Genomic DNA, 21,845 nt, shown 5'->3' with positions numbered 1-21,845 from the left:
TGATCCCCTGTGCGCTCCCACCCCATTACTGCGGGTGGCCCTCCCCGTGACTCCCTGCCCCAGCTCACCTCCACTCCACCTCCTCACCTGAGCGGGCTTTTAGGTGTCCTCAACCACTAGGCGCCCTAGGCGGCCGCCTAGTTTGCCTAAGTAGTTGCACTGGCCCTGGCCCCCATTATCCAGCACCTGCCATACTGGGAGGGGTCCTGAAGGCACCATGTGACTGAGCGGGACCAGCAAACCCTGGCAAAAATTGTGGGGTGGAGGACATGACCCCATGTGCCCCCCGCCCGTATGTCATCTCTGGCTAGGGTTGCCAACTTTTTAATTCCAAAAAACCAAACACCCTTGCCCCACCCCTCCCCTGAGGCCCCAGCCCCACTCACTCCATCCGCCCTCCCTCTGTGGCTCGCTCTCCCGCACCCTCTCTCACGTGCTCATTTTCACTGCAAGGCCCAAACAGGTTATTTATTCTTTTGACAGATGTATTATCCTAATTTCAAGTTTTATTTGTTATAGGATGCTAGAGCTGGCGGCAAAATAGTCAAAAAGGGTCATTTTTAAAAAAAATGAAATTTCACAAAGGTTTTAATGATTCTTTCCCTCCCGAATTCCCATTTTTTGTAACCAGCTCCATGTTGTTTGTTCACTAAAGTTATTGTAATTTTATTTGTGGAATTAGGACCGCACATTATCACAGCTGCAATGGGTCCATTAAAGGCCCACTCCTGAAGCCCAAATACAAATCCATACAGCACAACCAGAGAAATGCACAAGTGTCCATGTACACCTATATAAATAAATCTGTAGAAATTGACTCCCATATCTACATGCAGATACACACGTGTATTCATGTGTACACATCTAGCATACACTAACACATATACTTCCACATTATTTATTATTACAATTGTTGGTTAGTGCCTAGAAACCCCAACTATAATCAGAGCTCCAAGGTGGTAGATGCTGCACATACACATAAAAAGAGAGTGTCTGCAACAAAGAGTTTATAATGTAGCTAGACAAAGGTGGGGAGAAATGTATGTGATACATTGGCTCTTCTACGATTACTAGTCAACAACATTTACTTTTTAAGAAATAATACATTTCTTTTAGAATTCCCTTCTCTTTAAAAAACTTATGAAATGAATACACACATATTTTAGGTCAACCATTTTTTTGTGTGCAAGCCAGCAAAAGGAATAAAAGTCAAAGAGTTAGGATGCAAATTTTATTCACTCAGGTATACACACATGCAGTAATACATGCACCTCCCTACTCAAAGACGAACAGTTTCTTAAACACATACAGTGCATGCATGCACACACACACTTGCCTACATAAAGATACCCAGCCAGGAAGGGAGGAGGGTGGGCTGGAGGGGGAAAGATGGGGGGGGGGGGTGGAGGAAAGAGGATGGAGAGGGAAAGAGGCCAAGGATGAGAGCAGGGCGGAGGTGAGAGGGGGCAGTGACGCAGAGAGGCGGGGTGTGGTGGTATATGGGGTGGATGGGGATGCAGGGGGAGGCAGAAGGCTACAGGTGCATGAGGATGTGGGGGCACAGGGATGTATACTGACATAATGGGAGTACAGCAGTGTATGGAGGTGAATGGGGTGCAGGGGTGTGGGGGGTGAGGGACATGGGGGTGGCAACTCTGGGAGGTGGAGAGGATGGGTGGGAGAGTGCTGTAAGGGGTACAGGGCTGGGATGGGTAGGTGTGGGGGGCAGGACAGGATGGGACTGGGAAGGGATGCAGTGAGGGGGATGGAGGAATGGGGGCATGGGGGGGGTTGGGATGGGAAGGGGTGCAGTGAGGAGGGTGGGGGTGCAGACCCATTCCCAGCACTCGGAGACAGGGATACAAATACCTCTAACTCCTGGGTGCCAGCGATGGGGAGAGAGACGGTGGTTTGCCGCAGGGCAGGCACCACAGCTGGAGGCCAGTCACACGAAGAGCACAAGGAGAAGAGCGCAAGGAGTAGAGGGAGAGACACATTCCATGCGACTCCTCAACAGCCGCCTGCTGAGAGCTCATGTGTTGCGATAGTTACTCCCTGGCCCTGACCCAGCCAATGGGAGCTGCATCTCTGGGGGGGTGGCTGAGCAGCATGCCGACCCCCATGGGCAGCCCCTAAGGCTAGGAGCCAGACATGCTGGCTGCTTCCCAACCCGGGAACCATGCGGCACGGTAGCTAGCAGGGAGCCTGCCAGCCCCACTGCGCAGCGCCACAAACCAGACAGTCAACAGTCCGGTCAGCACCGCCAGGATCCTTTTTTGACTGAGTGTTCCGGTTCCAAACTGGACACCTGGTCATCCAATCTCTGGCTTCTGCCCAGCAGAGAGGGAGATCTTGGGGCTTCAGGCCTGCAGGGCGCACCTGCCATGGCTCAGGGCATCAGCAGGAGTGGGGCTGAAGCCCCAAGCCCCAGCAGGCACCTCCCGTAGGGCTGAGGCACCAAGATCCCCTACCCCAAGGGGCTGAAGCCCCTATTCCCAGCAGGCACACCATGGCTCTCGAACTTCTGAAGATTGTTGTATGCAACTCAGGCAGTCAGTAAGTTTGGCCAGCCCAGGTATACGACTTGCAATTTGGGATTTGTATGACTGCCTGTTCATGGATAAGTTTGCCCCTAGACTCTTCTGCATTGGTTTGCCTTAGCATAGAGCTTTTAAAGGTTATGTTTACCAGTATACTGTCTATTTTGATATCAGGTCTTGGTAAATTTACCAGCAATCAACATGATGCAGTACAGTGCACACACACAATCTATAGATCTTCAGTTCCTCTACCTCATTTTCAGTGTTTTTGCATTCTACTTTATTCTTATTAATGACTATGATAAAAGTGATTATTATCTTCACTTATGCGAACACTTGATTCTCACCACACACATCCTGTCTAGTAGGCAAGGTAAATGGTATGACATTTGATATCTGGGAAAACTGAAGCAGAGAGATGTAGTGTCTTACCCAGGGTCACTCAGTAAGTCAGTGGTAGAGCCAGTATTACAACAAGAGAGTCCATGATTCCTAACTCCATATTCCTGCTTCTAGAGTCAATGGGTGTCAGCAAATGAAGATGAATGATAACAACGTGGCAGTGCAATCACAGAGAGACTGTCTGCAGAAGTTATGTTATTTGTTACTTTATTCAGACAGGCAGTCTAAAAACATCATCTGAGACCTACTGTGGTGATGTGTGCTAAGTTTCATATTATCGCTGTCACCCTTACTATCATTCTGGATATAACAACTTTTGGACACCTGAAAAGTGCATGTAATAGCATATGAAACTGTATACTTTGCTAAGTCACTCTACAAAATAGGAAAATAGGATACGCTACGTTTCATCTGGAAACAATAATTTATAATGCTTACATTTGAACTCAAACTTTTAGGCAAGGGTTGTAGTTATACAATAGGAACTCAATTAGATATAGAAGCGCACAGGTAATACAGTATACATGTTGAAGTATATTTTTTACAGCTAGACAGTTAAACTGTAGATTTATATATACTTGTATAGAAATTTAGTGAAAAAAATAAATTGTAAGCAGAGAAATGGATGTTTCCAATAATGAAAATATTTTTTCTTGTATTTACTGAAACTGTGGTTGCTTGCTATGCTAAGTATTAATTAGTTAATGTTTGCAAAATGCTTTGAAGAGGAAAAGTGCTACAGTATGTAAGTGTTATGAATTCACTGATTTATTAAATAGCTGCAAAATAAGCATCACAAATCCTAAATAAATAGAGCACACATTTACACCTTACTCAGACAAGTTTAACTTTTTCACCATTCTTTTCAGATATTTAAAACATTTTTGATTGAATATGTGCAATTTGTATTTTAGAAGGAACGGCTTCTTTTCTGATTAAGCCCATATTTATATATGTGAGAGAGGAGGTGCTAGATTTTAACATCAGAACTTTTTAAATTGAAATTTCATAAATAGAGATCAACAGAAAGAAAAACAACCTCAATGGAAGTATATGTGCTGACTTGGAAGAGAAGGAACATGAGTTAGAAATAGAGCCAATATACAGAATAGTGGAGAAGCATTTACAACCACTTCAGTTACATAGAGTATATCCATCTTAATTATGACATTAAAAAAAAGTACTGTTGGCTCAACAACCGTACAAAGTATTCTAAGGAACCTGATAATGCACAATGTCCCTGATTCACCAAGATATTTAAACACATGCCTAATTTTAGGCAGAAGAATACGCCTATTGAAGCCAATTGGGTACTTAAAGCTTTAAAAACACAAGCTTTAAGTACCTTGCTAAATTGGACCAAAGATAAGTATATAGAAGGAGAGGGACATAGCAGCTGGAGAACTGTCTTCTTTGAGAAATCAATTAATGAAGAAGTAACAATAAGTTACTTACACATACTTATATTCATGCTTACTTGATTATTTTGTAATATTTTAAACTTCAGAATTTTAAACTAGTATGAACTAAGTACTAAAACATAACATATATAACTAGCATTGCCCTGGACACCACAGGAAGACAAGACAAGACATCAGGAATGTGCTTTAGCTAGGCTACAATGTTATTAGCATATCTTGGAAAGGTATCTCTTCCAGTGCAGGTCAATTTTTCTTCTGTAATCTGTACCAGCTGGGGGAAGATTGACCTCAGCTCTGCTACCCTCCAAACCTTTAACTTGGTCCCTGAAGCACTCCTGAGGCCCCACCACCTTTCCTTTATATAAGGGTTGAGGTTATGGGGAAAGGGAGTTGATGCCAGATATTAGGAGTCCCAAACTAATTCCTCATCTACTCCTGATTCAAATTCCAGTTTATTAGGGAAGTGTGTAGCGCTGGTTTTTGTTTATTAAACAAGAACCTGCAATGCACACTTCTTGGGTCGTGACACGAACATCTTTATGACCTACCCTAACAAGCGGATCCTGGGATGCTGGGAGGAAGGTGAAAAAACCCACACCACTCAGGACAAGGAAAAAATCCTTCCCAGACCCCAAAAGTGACTAGTATGATGCCAACAGCAAGACTCAGAAACCTGATCCTATTCTAATCCCAAGGAAGACAGGGAGCTATTGCTCCCAGGCACAGAATGACACCCTGGGCAGGAGAAAGGGTTGATAAGCTCTCCCCCACACAGATATGCATGACCCAATGGGTTTCTGCTACACCTTTCTATCCAGCCAATCAACCCGACTTATGCTTTCCTCCAGTGCATGAAGGAGGCTGAGCCCCAACTAGGAAAATCCTTAAAGCTATTTTCTTTCTCTTGATGGCCCAAAGAAAGTGTCCCTACCTATGAACAATTGTTAAACTACATATTCATTTAGTTATGTGTTCTGTTCTGGCTATTTCACTGACTGGCTTACTTTCGAGTAAATCCTGCTTATAAATCTTCCTATTTAACACTTATTTTCATAAACAATATTCATAAACTATTTTTGTAGTTATCAATACATTCCATAAAACCATGCTATGTAATAATTTTTATTAAATCTTAAACTCAGTGTTTCAATCTGAGATTTGCAAGAACGTTCCCAGATAAATGCATGACATGCTCTTTGTTTTGCCTTATATTCACAGAATTTATTTACAGAATAAATTAAAAAATAAAAATATATTTTTTTTAAATTCCAAATTTAAAATTAAGCAATTTCTGAAAACTACTTCCAAATGACTGATGGCTGCCCTCTGTTCCTCTTGGTTATGAATGTCACGACATGTAAGATGACAGAACTGCACTGCTTTATGTCCCTAACATTCTCAAAGACCCCACGTGGCAGTGCTTTTGGCTGGAGCAGAAAGTCAAAAGTGAAGACATTGATATACAACATAAAACATTTTAGATTACCAGGCATTAGGAGTAATTATTGTGAGCTCCCTCATTAATTCTGCCTGCTAAAAACTGTCTTCTTTAAAAAATAATATGGTTCAATTCATTTTGCTGAATTGCTGCCCATACATGTAAAAGCTACAGTAAACGATTAGAGTCCAAGGAAATTTTTTATCCTCCTAAGATTTTAAATGTGTTTACAGAAGCATAGAAATCAGAGTGCCTCTTTAAGTCTTGAGGTAAAGGTACTTCAGATGTACATACATATACTATACTGTATCTCTCTGCTGTCTATTTACTTTGATTCAGATACAAAAAGTGTTCTTGTTCATTTAAATCAGTGGTCATCAACTGCACAGCAGGCATGAAAAAAACGATAATCATTCAGTTCATTGGAGCAGAAATATGTGATCTCCTAATTCAAATACTTCAGATAAGTCAATGATTTCTCACCAACCAGCCTACCCTCACAACTGCCAGTTTTCTGCATTTCAGGAGTTCATTTTAGGAGGAATCTAGTTCAGCGTTTTAACTGTATCTCAGATAAAATGCATACTTGTACTTAATTTGCTAACTAATGCTCAAATCCTGCTACGCTGTAAGTCAACAGAAATTTTGCCCAACTTGAGATCAAAATTGTACTTATAAACTTAAGGAGTATTTCTACAAGGGGTCACTTTGGCTGCACAGCGCACTTTCTAACAAATGTCAAACAAATTGAGATTGCATAAATTATGTCTATTACCATTTAATCATGATAAAACAAAATTATTTAGATCGTATCTCCATTTTAATAGTGATCTTAAACATAATTTCTCTATATTTTGTAGTAGTGCATTGAGAATAGAATAGTTAAAATAAAATACTCTAGGGAAACTTTAAGCAGTAAAGATTTGGCCCAGATCCTTGGGACTCATTCTAGCTCTTTTTATCTGCTTCAGCACTAGAAAAAAACTGGAAAGATGACCTAAAAGAAATGTTCGGGATTTCATTGGTGTAGGGAATCCCAGAGTGGCATAAAGCCAGGGTAGCCAGAGGTATACCACCCATTCCCATTAATATAAGGGGTGTGTCAGGGTGTACTTGGACAGGGGGAGGGACCAGAGTACACTGTATTCCATCAATCCATTACGGGCCAGTGGAAGTTACACTTCTCTAATTTGTGCCAGCCTGAGGACTGGGAGACCAAAAGTGTGTCTCAGAATTCTGCTCCTGCAGACCTGAGGATTTTGCCCTTTGTTTTTAACTATGAACTACAGTACATGCTTACCATATATTATCATAATGAATGCTTCATTATTTTGATCAGCATAATACAGAGAAAGTTCCACAATTTGCAAAATGTAACTGTGATGTTTCACTTCATATTCTTTATGAAAAAGTGCTTATGATATGAATATGACATAACTTGAGATGTACTTAATGCAAGATGGGCCTTGTAAGGTATCATTGGAAAGGTTGTAATTTACTGAATGTGATTATCCAATTTGTATGCCTGTATCATATTGACAATGTATCTGTATTTCAACTATGCTACTTTGGGTGACGCCCACTGGTAACACTTCAGGTACAACAATGGAAAAGCCAGACAGGGCGGTGGCCCATCAGCGAGGACAATGGACTGTGAAAAGGCTTGGCCTTCCTGCGGACCCTCCATACTGCCACTGACTCATGGATGCTGTGATACTACAGAGACAGGTGGTCTTCTCACCTGATACTAAACATTACCTGGGACTTCTTGTAACTTTCCACTGGAAGGGAAGGGGGGTCAAGTTTGGGAAATAAAGAATTTCCACCTTATGTAAATCCTATTTAAGGGTGGGGAGGAAGGCAAAGGGGACTCCTCCTCTCCATGGCTTGTCTTCCCAAGAAGAAAGACTGCTAAAGCCACCTGAAGGGAAGGCAGGGGAAGTGTCCAGACTGAGGCAGGCGTCCAGTCTGAAAAGAAATATAACTGGAACTCTGAACCACAGAAACTTTGCAACCTGCCTAAAATAACATTTAGGATAAGAAATTACATTTTGTAACCTGTTTCATAAGTATATTGAGCTTAGCTTGCGTATTTTGCTTTATTTGGTCAGTAATGTGCTTTGTTCTGTCTGTTATCTCTTATATTCACTTAAAATTCACCTTTTGTAGTTAATAAACTTATTGCTTGTTTATAATATAACCCAGTTTATGTCATTTCTAATGGGGGGAGGGAAGTTTTGCACCTCCTTCCACATTGAGGGAGGGGTGAATTTCATAAAACCTTTGGGTTTGTACCCCTTAAAGGGAGTGGGCACATGAGTGCTGGGGAGCCCTCTCACACAGAGCTGACTTCATTCTGTGTGTGCAGCAGGGCCAGAGAGCCTAATCCAGCAATGCAGCAAGAGGGAACCCGGGCTGACTGAGCAGGGGAGGCTCAGTTAAACCCCAGCACATCAGGTGACATCCCAAATGGCACAAACCCATCACAGTTGTGTAGTCGAGCAGAATAGTGTGCACAGCTTATTGCCCTGAAACACTGGTGATTTTAAGTGAGTTTTAAGTGTGGTGGCTAGAGAACAGACAAAGCGGTTACTGGTTTGCTATTTTCTGTTTGCTTATTTTGGGCAAAAGAAGTAGGGATAGGAAAAGCAGCAAAATGAGTGAAAGTGAAGTTACCAAAAAGTTGGAGCTCCATAGGCTGCAAGTAGAAAAAAAATGAGGGGATGCATAAAGGGACAGATGGAATTGGAACAGATGGAAATTGAAGCAGAAGCAGCCAGGGAGAAGTTAGCTCATGAGAGAGCCACGAACTGAGACAGCTAGAGGCTGGGGAATCTTGAGAATGGAGAAAGCTGGAGGCTGACAAAGAAATGGAGGCACAAGCAGCCAGACAAAAAACAGACCACGAGATGACCATGGTAAGCCACAGGATAGCCTTTGAGGAGATGGAAAAAGAGACAAAACATGAACTGGCTATAATGGAGTGGAGGAGACAGAACCCCCCACTAGGGGACACCACCTCTCCAAAAACCCACAGGTGGAGTGGTTGTGTCCACCATAGAGTGAATCTGGTGACATTGCTGAATGTTTCATCATCTTTGAGAGGCTGTGTATGCTCCATGCAATTCCTGAGGATCAGAAGATGACCGCTTTGGTTGCAAAGTTAACTGGGAGAGCTCTGCACATATTCAATAAGATGCCACTTGGTGATGCTTCCAATTATGGTAAATTTAAGGACTTGGTTTTGAAACAGTTTCAGATTACACCTGAAATTTACAGAGTAAAATTTAGAAGCCTTAAGAGAGGGGCTGGATTAAGTAATGTGCTTTATGTGAACCAAATGTAAGATTTACTGGATAAGGGGTGAGGGGAAAAATATTACAAGCTTTGAAGGAATGTGTGATTTGATTGCTCAGGAACAGTTCCTAAATATGTCTAGTGATGATTTCAAACAGTGTTTCTGGGATAAAAAGGTGGAAACAGTCGATGAACTTGCAGTTTTTGCAGATAAATTTGAGCAATCCCAAGCACCTAGTAGGAATAAATCACAGGCAGAGGGGTTCAAGTTTGGTGGGAAGCTAAAGTCCCCGTTTTACCCCTGGGAAGGAGGGTGGATGGGAGGCTGGACACTCACCTCCCCAAGTCCATTCCTCTAGTCCTCATCCCAAATCTCCTGTAAAAACAGAAGAGCCCAGAAGGTGCTATCATTGTAATTCCACTGAGCAACTGAGGAATAAATGTCCTGTGCTGAGTGGAAACAGGCAGCAGGCAACTCATGAAAATGCTGCTACCCAGAGCACAGAGGCACTTTAGTCAGTTGCCACTTATCACACAGGATTTGTAAAGGTTGCCACTGCACAGCCAGTCAGTAAGCACATGAAGGCTGTCAGAGTAAATGGCAGAGAATTCCATTCACGCAGAGGTACTGGTGCAGAAATCAATGTGGTCAGGAGAGACCTGGTTCAGGAGAAAGACATACTGCCAGGACAGATGGCAAAGCTTCTGTTAGTAGGGGGTCACAAAATCCTTCTGCCTTTCACTGAAGTACACATGGATGCTGGGGATTTGCAAGATGAGTTAACCATGGCTGCGGTTTCTCAAAATCCTACATACATTCTCCTTGGAAATGACTTTTTCAGTGTGGCTAGGGCTACACAGGGCTCTGTCAGCAGTGAAAAGAAATCTTGTGCTGAAGCCCCAGTGGGAAGCAGAAAAGCTACAGAAACTGCTGAGGAAATGGGAGAGTGTCTCTTTAATTCCTCTCCAGGAGTGCATAACAATTTGCTACAAGGGGCAGGGGTGGGGGTAGGTAGAACCAGCTCCTGTCTGGTGGCTGTTCTTTCAAGAGAGGGGAATGTTTTGCCTGAAGGTAGGGAGACTGTCCAGGTTGCTGGCTGCCAGGAAGTTGCAGTTAAACAAGGGATAAATCCTGCTCTGGGACGCATAGGGAAACATGTCCTGTAGGAAATCCTAGAAGGGGAAGATGGGATCTGAGAAACTGCTGCTGGGGATGAGGATTCCATGGGCTCTGTACCTGGAGGCCAGCCCAATTCAAAGCTGGAGGAGGGTACAGGACTTGACAGTGAAGGGTCTGTCATGGCTGGTACTTGTGAGCCCACAGATGTATAGGGGACAGATTACCCTGCAGGGAGCACAGGGGGTGTGCCCTGGCGGGGGCCCCAGAAAAAGAGGTTAAGAAGGAATGTGGGGGAGTACAGTACTGTCTCCACATTCATTACAGGGAAGGTTTTGCCCAGGAGAAATTTGCTGGATCTGCATCTGTAATCCCAGGCACCTCACCTCTGGCTCTGGTTTTAAGGGGGAACGGTTTATCTGACCTCCCTGAGGGGAGCAGCCATATAGCTGACCTCTTGGGAACAGCGAGATGCATAGGGAAATGTGGGGCCAAAATGTTTTTCCTGATGTACTTGTGAAAACTAACTCTCTCTCTTTAAGGCGATGAGGGGCGGGGAGTTTCATCCAAGCATTTTGGTGTCAGTGAACATGCTAATGATTCACCTGATGAAGGGGTGGAGACAGCCACTTCTCAGGCAGGTAACCCCCTCCCCACAGCTAAGCATCAGACACTGAGTGATGGGGGTGAACAACACAAATGAATCTCAGGAGAGGGGGTGGATTCTTCCCATGGGCTTATCCCTGGAGAGGAAATGCAACTGCACAGGGAGTGGGCCAGTAACATACAAGGTCTTATACTCTTTCCTTGCCAAAACCCCAAAGACATACTTAAAGTAAGAACCTTTATTGAGGGGATGAGAAATACAATGAATGCCGAACAAACTGATCTGTTTAGACAGAAGGTGTGGTACGATAATCATATTTGGCAGCACCTCTCTGTCATCACTTTGCTGGTAATTTAATGTCTCTTACTACACACACTATGGGTTAAGACAAAGAATCTGATACTGGTGGTAAATACTTTAAAAATGTGTAACATGCATGATTTTTAGAAGAGTCTTTGGTACAGACCGGGAGTGGTAACAAGAAAGTCCTATAACAATACTGCTTCTCAGCTAGTACCTATAAACAGGCTTAGAGCTGGGCACAGCAGAGAAAGCATAACCAATCTAGATTGCTGTGTGGAACGGAAAACTGAGGCATGCCACCTCATGGCACTGGTGGCTAAATGCCAAGGCACCTATACTTTAAGAGACATTGATATCTGCATTATGTTTGCAATACTACACACCAAAATGTTTTATAGCAACCTGGGAACAGAAACCCAGAACATTGCAAAAGCATCTATGAATGACATTACAGTGTTTGGTAACACTTGGGGATTGTATAACCAAAGCCATAAAGGGATTGTAGGCATACTGCCTCCACATTGGTCAGTGACCAATCCTCTGGCAGTAATCTCCGAGGGAAGGTGTGATGTTTCACTCCTTATTCTTTATGAAAATATGCTTCTGATATGAATATGCCATAACTGAGATGTACTTTATGCAAGATGGGTCTTGTAAGGTATCACTTGAGATGTCAGCCACAGGGTTACAACTTACTATTTCACAAGCAAGTTTTAAACATTTTATTTTATTTTTTTTAAGTAATTCAGTTCTCAGAGAAAAAGTAAAAATAACTGAAAATTTAAAAAATAGAGATGAACAAATACAGTTTTTATAGAACACCGCAAAAGATTCAGTGAAATTGTAGTTGGTATCTGACATATTAGCACTTCTGGAAGCTTGAAAGTCCTGGCATTCAAGCTTCCCCACAGCTGGTGTTTCCTGTTACAGTGACCCATAATATTTTCTCACCCACCTGTGTCATACAGATTATATACATGAATATTTTGCTAAGGCTGCCTGATGATGGATACTCTTCTCTAGTTGGCTGCAAGTCAGCCAACCTCCTATTTTTTTCTTTCAGCTAATATAGCTGCTGAGAATGTGAGCAGAAGATCTGGGTGGCTGTCGGAGCTGAAAGAAGAACTCAGCTGGCCTTTCTCTTCTTTGATAGGGCTTCAGTTCAGAGAATTTAAAGAACAGAGGCTGAAATGGGGCCTCAAAGAAGGGAAGAACAGATATCAAAAGGGAGTTCAGGTGATGAAAGCAAAGATTATGGTGCACTTTGGAAGCAGAAAGGGAAATTTAGGGGACTTTCAATAGTGGGAACAAAGATCAGAGAAGGTGATGAGGGAAGGTGGGAGTGAGTGGAAATGATTTTTTGGAGCTTGTATGGAAGAGGAGCACCTACAAGAAAGACATGAATATCTAGAAGTGGGAGAAGAGAAAGGTGAAAGAAAACAAGCTGGTGACTGTCAGTCTATGGAGTGAAGACAAGAAAGACAGTAATGGGTTAGATAAGCAAGAGAATAAACTGAGGATAAAAGGAGGAAGAAGTAAATAGAGCAAACAGAATATTAAGGGAAAAGACATCGAGCAAAACTCGGAGAGAGAGAGAGAGAGAGCGCGCGCGCAGAAAACCAGGAATGGAGAGAACTAAAAGATATTTAAAAGTAAGAGAAAAGGGGAAGGAATGATTTATGCAACTATGTGTTTTCTCCGCATCACTGGTCCAGTCATAGGATCTTTAAAACACATTCACCACTGTAACACTAACTTCTTTTTCTACAGGTCTATTAAACCCAGTCCCAGTCTTTCCATGTAGAGATGGTGAGAGAGAGTGTGTTGGAAAAAGAGGGAAAAAACCCAACAATCTATGGAAAAAGACAAATGGCAAATATAATTTTTGCATCCTCATCACTGGGTTATCTCACCTCCAAGAAGCAACAGAGAGGACCAATAAACAGCAAAAAAATATGGGAGGACAGGCAACCATCTACATCCTTACAGAGTAACTGTGTGAACTTACTGTAACCCTCGTCCTCCTTCTCTCCCATTCTCCATTGTTCCTTTCCTGTTAATTACCATTACTGTCACATCACATCATGTTCACTCTAGACTGTACATTCTATTGTTTTTTCTTATTTTGTGACGTGTCTAGGATATTGCTGGATGCCTGATAAATAATAACATTAGTTTGACTCTTGGAGCAGGGGCCTTGTCTTATTTATTTGCTGGGCACTTAGGTGCCATTTTTGGCAAGGTTTCAGCAGCCTTTATCTCACACACTGATAAAATTGGAGATCAATGTTTTAAATTATTTCACAGCAATTCCAAGCTGCTGTCAGTAAATATATAGGCTCGGTTTCTAGCTGGTCTCAGGAGACTGGCTTCTAAGAGCATGCTGGAAAAGAAACAGGTAAAATCAAGACAATTAATGGAACTGTATGATTTTAAGATAATACCTCTCTCAACCGTCAAGGACTACACATGCATCTTACACTAATGCAGGACCCCCAGCTTTCTGACCATTTAAGCCACGCATAGTTAGACCCGATGGCTAACAATATACCAATCTTAAAATAATTCTTAAAATAACTGATCTCTCTATTGAGAAGTCTTTTTTTTTTTAAACTGGTCTGACAGTTAGTAAAACAAAAGCCTGGAACTATAATTAGTGTGATTTTTACTCCTTGTTTTATGGAGAAAAGGGAGAGAGGAAGAGGAATGGTAAGAGAAAGAAGAAGTTACTCACCTTGTGCAGTAACGATGATTCTTCGAGATGTGTGTCCCTGTGGGTGCTCCACTCTAGGTGTCGGTGCGTCCCTGCGCCGGAGATTGGAGATTTCTCGCAGCAGTACTCGGCCGGAGGAAGGGCGGGCACAGAAGTCGTCTCGTGCAGCCATTGGCACCTCCTGTAATGCACGCTCCCCTGACCGAGGAGGGTGGGTAGAGGAGCACCCACACGGGGACACATCTCGAAGAACCATTGTTACTGCACAAGGTGAATAACTTCTTCTTCTTCTTCTTCATCGAGTGGTGTCCCTGTGGGTGCTCCACTCTAGGTGCTTGTAGAGCAGTACTCCACCAGAGGTGGTAGGGGTTCGGAGTTATATATAAGTGTGTGATGAGAGCACTGTAAGGCCAATGATAGAGTCTGAGACAAGGCCTTGGGTGATAGCGTAATGCTTTGCAAAAGTGTGCTCCGATGTCCAGGTTGCAGCTCTACAAATATCTATTAAGGGGACATTGTTCAATGTCGCCATGGCTTGCACTGAGTGGGATCTGATGCCCACAGGGGGTTCTTTGTGATGCAGGTGGTAGCAAATTTGAATATAGGTAGAGACCCATTTAGAGAGTCTCTGGGTCGATATTGTAGAGCCCTTGGAGTGCTCTGCTGTAGAGACGAATAGTTCTGGTGACTTGTGAAATGGTTTAATTCTGTTCAAGTAGAAGGCTACCGCCCATCTGACATCCAGCATGTGCAACGTTGCTTCTCAAGAGTCATTATGTGGCTTGGGATAGAAGGCAGGTAAGTGTATGGTTTGGTGAATATGAAAATTTGTACCCACCTTGGGGAAGAATTTTGGGTGAAGATGTAACATGATTTTGTCTTTGGTAAATACATTGTAGGGTGGTTCAGCCATCAATGGTCCCATCTCACTGACACGTCTGGCAGACGTGATTGCCACTAGGAATGCAACCTTCATTGACATATGAAGGAGCAAGCAGGTTGCTAGAGGCTTGAAGGGTGGTCTTGTGAGACATTTGAGCACAAGATTGAGATCCTATGGTGGTGCAGGTTGGCGTACTTCTGGGTACATGTTCTGTATACCTGCTAGAAAGCGCCATGTAATCGGGTGAGCGAATATTGAAGCCCCTTCGATCTGTTCATGGAGGGCTGTAATGGCAGCAAGATGTACTTTAATAGAGCTTATGGCTAACCCCGTTTCCTTCCTTTGGGGGGAGGGATAGCTCATTGGTTGGAGCATTGGCCTGCTAAACCCAGGATTGTGAGTTCAATCCTTGAGGGGGCCACTTAGGGATCTGGGGCAAAATCAGTACTTGGTCCTGCTAGTTAAGGCAGGGGGCTGGACTCGATGACCTTTCAAGGTCCCTTATGGTTCTAGGAGATTGGTATATATCCAATTATTTTACCTTATTTACCTTCAGTTCTAGTAGGTAGTCTAGGATCATAGATAGAGGCGCCATGGTTGCGTCCAGCTGTTTTTGCTGACACCAAAGGGAGAATCTTCTCCACTTGTGGCAATAAGTATTTCTAGTGGTGAGGCAACGGCTATTTAGTAATACCTGTTTAACTTTCCCCAAACAGTTCAATTCCCCATGCTGGAACCAGAGAGGAGCCACACTTTGAGATGGAGTTTCACTGGGTCTGGATGGAGCATCAGGCCCTTGTTCTAGGACAGGAGGTCTGTCCGGAAAGGCAGCAGTTGCGGGGCCCAGACTGCTAGATGTGAGAGGTACAGAAACCAAGTCTGTCTGGGCCGTCGGCAGGAAGGCGTACATGACTGACACATTCCACAGGATGAGGAAGGCATCCTCTAATAATCCCAGTGCCAGGCTTGCTCTGGAGCAAAATAGTGGACATTTGTGATTTGTTGCTGAGGCAAAAAGGTCGATTACTGGGTGTTTTGGCACCCTGGTAGGTATGATGCTGTGATGTTTATATTGTTGTGGATGCAGAAGTTCCATATATTCATGGCTTCTACGCATAGCGAGTGAGACCTGGTTCCTCCTTGGCGATTGATGTAAAACATGTACGCCACATTGTTGGTGAGAATAGAGATTGAGGTTTCTCGTATGAGTGGGAGGAAATGCCGGCATGCATTGTGTACTACACGGAGTTCCAGGAGATTGATATGTAGTAGGGTTTCTGTCGCAGACTATTTGCCTTGTACATTGTGGTGACCCAAGTGGGCACCCCCAACCTATCAGAGAGGCATCTGTTGTAATAGTCACTGATGGAGGGTCTTGTTGAAAGGGAATCCCAGAGTTTACATTCCCTGGCTGTGTCCACCATTGTAGGGAGAGGATAACCCTTGGTGGTAGTGTCACATGTCTGCTGAGAGAGTGTTTGCTGGGTGCATAGACTGTGCTCAACCAGTGCTGCAGACAGCGCATATGGAGTCTGGCATACTTTGCTACGAAAGTCGTAGCTGCCATATGTCCCAGAATCTGAAGGCATGTCCCCACTGAAGTTTGTGGGCTGATGGTCACCGTGGAAATAAGATTAGTCAAGGTAGTAAATCTATGGTTTGGCCATATTGTCTTGGCATGTATGGAATCTACCTATTTTATAGAACTGGAAGGGACCCTGAAAGGTCATTGAGTCCAGTCCCCTGCCTTCACTAGCAGGACCAAGTACTGATTTTGCCCCAGGTCCCTAAGTGGCCCCCTCAAGGATTGAACTCGCAACTCTAGGTTTAGCAGGCCAATGCTCAAACCACTGAGCTATCCGTCCCCCCTATGAACGTTGAGAGGAGAAGCAGATGTCCTGCATGTCTCCTTCCTCGCCACCATGCATGGAGGGTGGTGCAGGAGATGAAGGATGGTACCATGCTATGTAGTTCGAGGAGTGTTCGGTGCCAAGCAGTGGTGACTGTGGTGCCGAAGAAACTGCTATGTCAGCAGGACGCAGGAGTTGTGCTGGTCCCACCTTGGGATTGCAGTTGACCGTTGGAGCGCTGATCGGTGCTGGGTTTGGCTTGTTAGCTGGCATCAAGTCTTGGGTTGGTGCCAGTAGTGGAAGCATTGATCGCGGTGCAGCTGCCTGTGCCACGCTCTGTACCGGGGTAGTCGATGCCATGGAGGAGACCTGACGTCTCAACTCCGGTGCCACACGTTGGGGCTCAGCAGGGGTCCACTGAGGGATGGTGCCGGAGGAGCCCGGTGCCTCATAAGTGCTCAATCTGGATGACTGGAGCACTGAGGATAAAGACTTAGCTGGGGAAGCTCTCTTTTTCTGAGAGACCCTTGCTGGAGAGCTTGAGGCTCGCTTCCTGACAGTTTTCGAAGTCGGAGCCTTATCAGAACTCAGGGATCTCGGTCTGTGAGACTCCCCAGAGGACGTCTCTTGCAGAGGTTGGAGGGATTTCTCCAGCAGAAGCATTTTCAAGTGGAGATCCCTGTCACGTCTTGCCCTTGATGTTAAGTTGGTGCAATGTGTGCATTTCTGGGATATGAGTTTCTCCCAGACAGAGAATGCAGGATGTGTGGCCGTCAGAGACCGGTGGTTCACGGCAGGAGTCACACTTTTTAACTCCTGTTGAGCCTAGCAGGACTGCAGTTAAGCCTCTCCTCCTTTCAAGAGATAAGGGTGGGAGTTAATTGTAAAGGTAAACTGTAGAAACTCTTTCCAAAGGGGAGTTAAGGAGAGAAAAAGCCTTTTTCTTTCTTCTCTCACCCCCCATCCCTCCCCCTTTTTTTTTTGGAAGAAAAACTTCTAAGAGGAACTAAGGAAACAATGTAACTAAGTATAGACTAAAAAGAAGTTCCTATGTAACTTGTAACTTTTTTTTTTCCCCAGAAAGTATCAAAGAGAGCACTGCCACGGAGCTCCACTGCAGCTGAGGATGGTTGAGAAGGAACTGAGGGGACGGTCGGGGGAGCGCGTGCTACAGGAGGTGCCAACAGCTGCATGAGATGACTCCTGTGCGCACCCTTCCCCCGGCCAAATATTGCTGCGAGAAATCTCCAATCTTCGGTGCAGGGACGCACTGACACCTAGAGTGGAGCACCCACAGGGACACCACTTGATGAAGAAAATCTAGATACAAAAAGGTAAAATGAAACTGGAAATATGTTAGACAGAGTCAACTAAACTAGGAGATGGGAATGAAGGGAATAAAGAAATGGAATAAAGGCACAGATATACAATTGTAAGATTAGCACACTTCGTATTAATTTAGTCATATTCCAATATATGTTATACATCTCTGGCAGAAAAGAGGAGCTGAAAGAAAGAGTAGAGTCAATTGTAATTCTTTTGATGGGAAGCTTCACCTTCTACAGCTGAACCTTTCCAAATTCTCATAACTACCATCGCCTGTGGCCTCACATCCACAACAGAGGTCTTTCTAGCTAGTCAAATCACAGACTATAGGAAATGGGAGTTCAAGTCTAGTGTTCTTCAACTTCACTGACAGGCCAGATCTTCCCTCCCTAAATCCTCTAACCAGAAACCAATTCTGCCCATTAGGCTATGAACTCTAGAAATATGAACTCTAGAAATAAAGCATCTGTTGTCCCATCCACTTCCAGCAAGCTATTGATGAAAAACAGGAGGGTACAGAGGCTAAGGGTACGTCTACACTTACCTGCCGGTTCGACGCAGAGAGTTCGACTTTTTGGAGTTCGAACTATCGCGTCTGATCTAGACGCGATAGTTCGAACTCCGGAAGCGCCGCGGTCGACTCCGGTACTCCACCTCGGCAGAAGGAGTTGGCGGAGTCGACAGGGGAGCCGCGGAGTTCGACCCCGCCGCGTCTGGATGGGTGAGTAGGTCGAACTAGGGTACTTCGAATTCAGCTACGCTATTCACGTAGCTGAATTTGCGTACCCTAATTCGAACCCCCTTCTTAGTGTAGACCAGGCCTAAGAGTGAAAACATTTCCAGAACACTATTATCTCTCTTTACTATTAGGGGTCCCTTTGAGGTGGACATGATGTCCTTGTAAGTCACTTCTAGTAACCAACAATGTTTTAGCTTTTACTTTTATACACTGAGGCTTAAATTTAAATATGTACATAAAACCGCATGTGCACAAAATTTACATGGGCAAGCCAGAGATCTGCATACCCGTGTGAAGATGCAACTCCTATCTACATCTGTACATCATGCATTCTACACCTGCAACTCCAGAGCATGCAAAAATGTGCACATATTTAAAAGTTGAGATCTAGGATTAGGACCAAACATTTTGTCATGTACATTGCAATCTTAAAAAAGATAAAAGAACAAATTTTGAAGAGATATTTTTTTAAACAAACAGTGCCGTGCTATAGCTTTGCTTATCATATATAATATTTCCCACTTTCACATAATTTGGAAGTCCTTAACAAAGCATGAATTAACTATGCCAAATTCCATAATGCATTCTTCAAAAGACTAACTACTTTTAATTCAAAAAGGAAAATAGAATACTTAGTCAAACCACTCTATCTCCTGAGAGAAACAAAGCTATCATATTTTATTCATTAGTGTCAAACTCTGTGCCATGAAATTATTTTACAATGAAACTAAATACCCGATTAATCATAAAAGGAATGGGATTTAGTCTAAACTAGTGAGATAAAGTACATGATTAAAGTGAGCGATTTCTAATATAAATGAAATCTAACAAGGAAGTTTTCTTTTTTGCTGCAGTAATGTCCATTTTGCTAAATAATTAAAAACATGACTTCTCAACATCCACTTTTAATTTAAATTGAGCAGTTTTGCATTAGAAAACTAAGGAGTACTTTGATGACCCATGAAAATAGTTGTTTGTCTTTATTATTACCGTTATTTATCATTTATCAATTTTTTGCCACAAAATTTTTGCTACAAAAAAAGAGGTTGTCTGTAAAATCAACATTACCACCTTTCTTGACATCTCCAGATTCTGAGCAACAGACTTTTTGACTAATAAGTTCTGATTTGACCATTACCAGCAATGGAAAATCTGATTCCCTTACAAAGAAGATAGTAGCAAAGGTCAAAGGTCAGAATCAGCTAGACAATTGAAAAAGAGAATGAGCCAGCCATAGGGATGAATTCTCAAAACTCAGGTCCAAAGTTATGTCCAAATAAAATGCAGATGCTTGCATTAACAGGCAACTGCCATATTCTAATGTTACATTTGTGCATGCAAGTAAATATTTGCATGAGCAATTACCTGTGCAAAAATGAAAGTTTGTGCAGTTTTTGTAGGTGTAATTCAGAATCCAAGTTTTGAAAAACTCACTTGGCACAAATACACACTTGCCCCTACCCTCACTCCTTCCCCCCATAACAACTTTGAAGAGCCATTAAAAATTCTATAATTGCAAATTAACCAGTCCTCAATGCCAAATATACATTTATCCTAGTTCCCTCTTACTTTTCCTTTTCCACATAGCAGGCCCACCTCCCTTCCCACTCCTGAGTAAACCCTTCTTCTTCACTTCATAAAGACTCACCTCCCTGGTTTTCCAAAGGGTATTTCCCCAGCTCTAGCACTCATACTTCCCACTTGCTTTCTCCCAACTACTAGCTTCACATTTATGAAGTTGCTCTGGGTTCCTGGGTTCCATGCAAATGTATTCCTCCTCAGTCAATAGTTTCCAGCCTGAGGGAAATATGAGGATCAACACTGAGAGCAAACAAGTTTAGAGTAAAAGAGTGGGATGGGAAATGAGGGCTCCCAAAACGTTATTATTTCATATTTATTTAAAGGCAGGTCCTGAATACAGTGGAAATTAAAATATTAACAGAGTCATAGAGTTTAAGGCCAGAAGAGACCACTCGATCATCTAGTCTGACCTCCTTTATATCACAGGCCACCAATGACACCCAACACTCACACACTAAACCCAACAAGATGGATGCTTGGCGTTACAAGGATGAACCATGTTCAGAATGAACAAATTAGGAGAAATGTGATGTTGGTACCAATTACAGAAAAGCTGAGGGAATCCATACTTAGATGGTTTGGACATGAGAAAAGAAGATCAGAAAACTATATTGGAAAATAATGGTTACTAGCCTTTCGTAACTGTTGTTCTTCGAGATGTGTTGCACATGTCCATTTTACTCTTGGTATATGCATGCCCCATGCACAGTCATCTGAAATTTTCCCCTCAGTGGTACCTATTGGGGTTGCTCAAGTGCCCTCTGCTGCCTTGGGCCGCTAGCATCAGTATAAAGTGCCCAGACGATCTCAATTCCTTTTTTCTAGAAACTCCGATGTAGAGGAGCAGGAGGGCGTGTTCTAGAAGGGACATATGACAACACATCTCAAAGAACAACAGTTACAAAAGGTGACTAATCATTTTTTCTTCTTTGAGTGATTGCACAGGGCATTCCACTCTTGGTGACTTCCAAGCAGTAATATAGGCAAATGAATCAGAGTTCACATACACACAGAGCATAGCACAGCTCAACAAATTTGGCATCATCCCTAGAGTAATGGGTGATGACATAATGGGAGGAGAAAGTGTGCACCGATGACCAGCTTGCTACTTTAGGCCTGGCCTACACTACGAGTTTAGGTTGAATTTAGCAGCATTAAATCAAATTAACCCTGCACCCATCCACACAATGAAGCCATTTTTGTCCACATAAAGGGCTCTTAAAATTGATTTCTGTACTCCTCTCCAACGAGGGGAGTAGCGCTGAAATCGACATTGCCGGTTTGAATTAGGGTTACTGTGGACGCAATTCGATGGTATTGGCCTCTGGGAGCTATCCCACAGTGCACCATTGTGACTGCTCTGGACAGCAATCTGAACTCGGATGCACTGGCCAGGTAGAAGGAAAAGCCCTGCGAACTTTTGAATTTCATTTCCTGTTTGCCCAGCATGGAAAGTTGATCGGCACAGGTAACCATGCAGAGCTCATCAGCACAGGTGAGCATGCAGTCCCAGAATCGAAAAAGAGCCCTAGCATGGACCATACGGGAGGTATTGGATCTGATCGCTGTATGGGGAGACAAATCTGTGCTATCAGAACTCTGTTCCAAAAGACAGAATGCCAAAATAT

The 21,845-nt window shown here is 43.3% G+C and overlaps 1 protein-coding gene across 22 annotated transcripts in view; it reads right to left on the bottom strand.

Moving 5' to 3' along the window:
* The window catches only part of VPS13B (vacuolar protein sorting 13 homolog B), a 917,098-nt gene that overhangs the window by 443,280 nt on the left and 451,973 nt on the right, over positions 1–21,845 (bottom strand). Inside the window, exon 22 of one of the 22 annotated variants that reach the window (XM_039522063.1) lies at positions 20,288–20,433. The exons of the other annotated variants lie outside the window; for them this stretch is intronic. Coding sequence (XP_039377997.1) covers positions 20,318–20,433 — 116 coding nt within the window. The 3' untranslated portion in view covers positions 20,288–20,317. Of the gene's footprint in view, positions 1–20,287; positions 20,434–21,845 lie in introns of those variants that run through there. 22 annotated transcript variants of the gene reach the window in all.

Source organism: Mauremys reevesii, linkage group 2 (assembly GCF_016161935.1).
Source record: "Mauremys reevesii isolate NIE-2019 linkage group 2, ASM1616193v1, whole genome shotgun sequence".
In the NCBI taxonomy this organism is placed as follows: Eukaryota; Metazoa; Chordata; order Testudines; family Geoemydidae; genus Mauremys; species Mauremys reevesii.
This window is presented reverse-complemented; position numbering and strand designations above follow the sequence as displayed.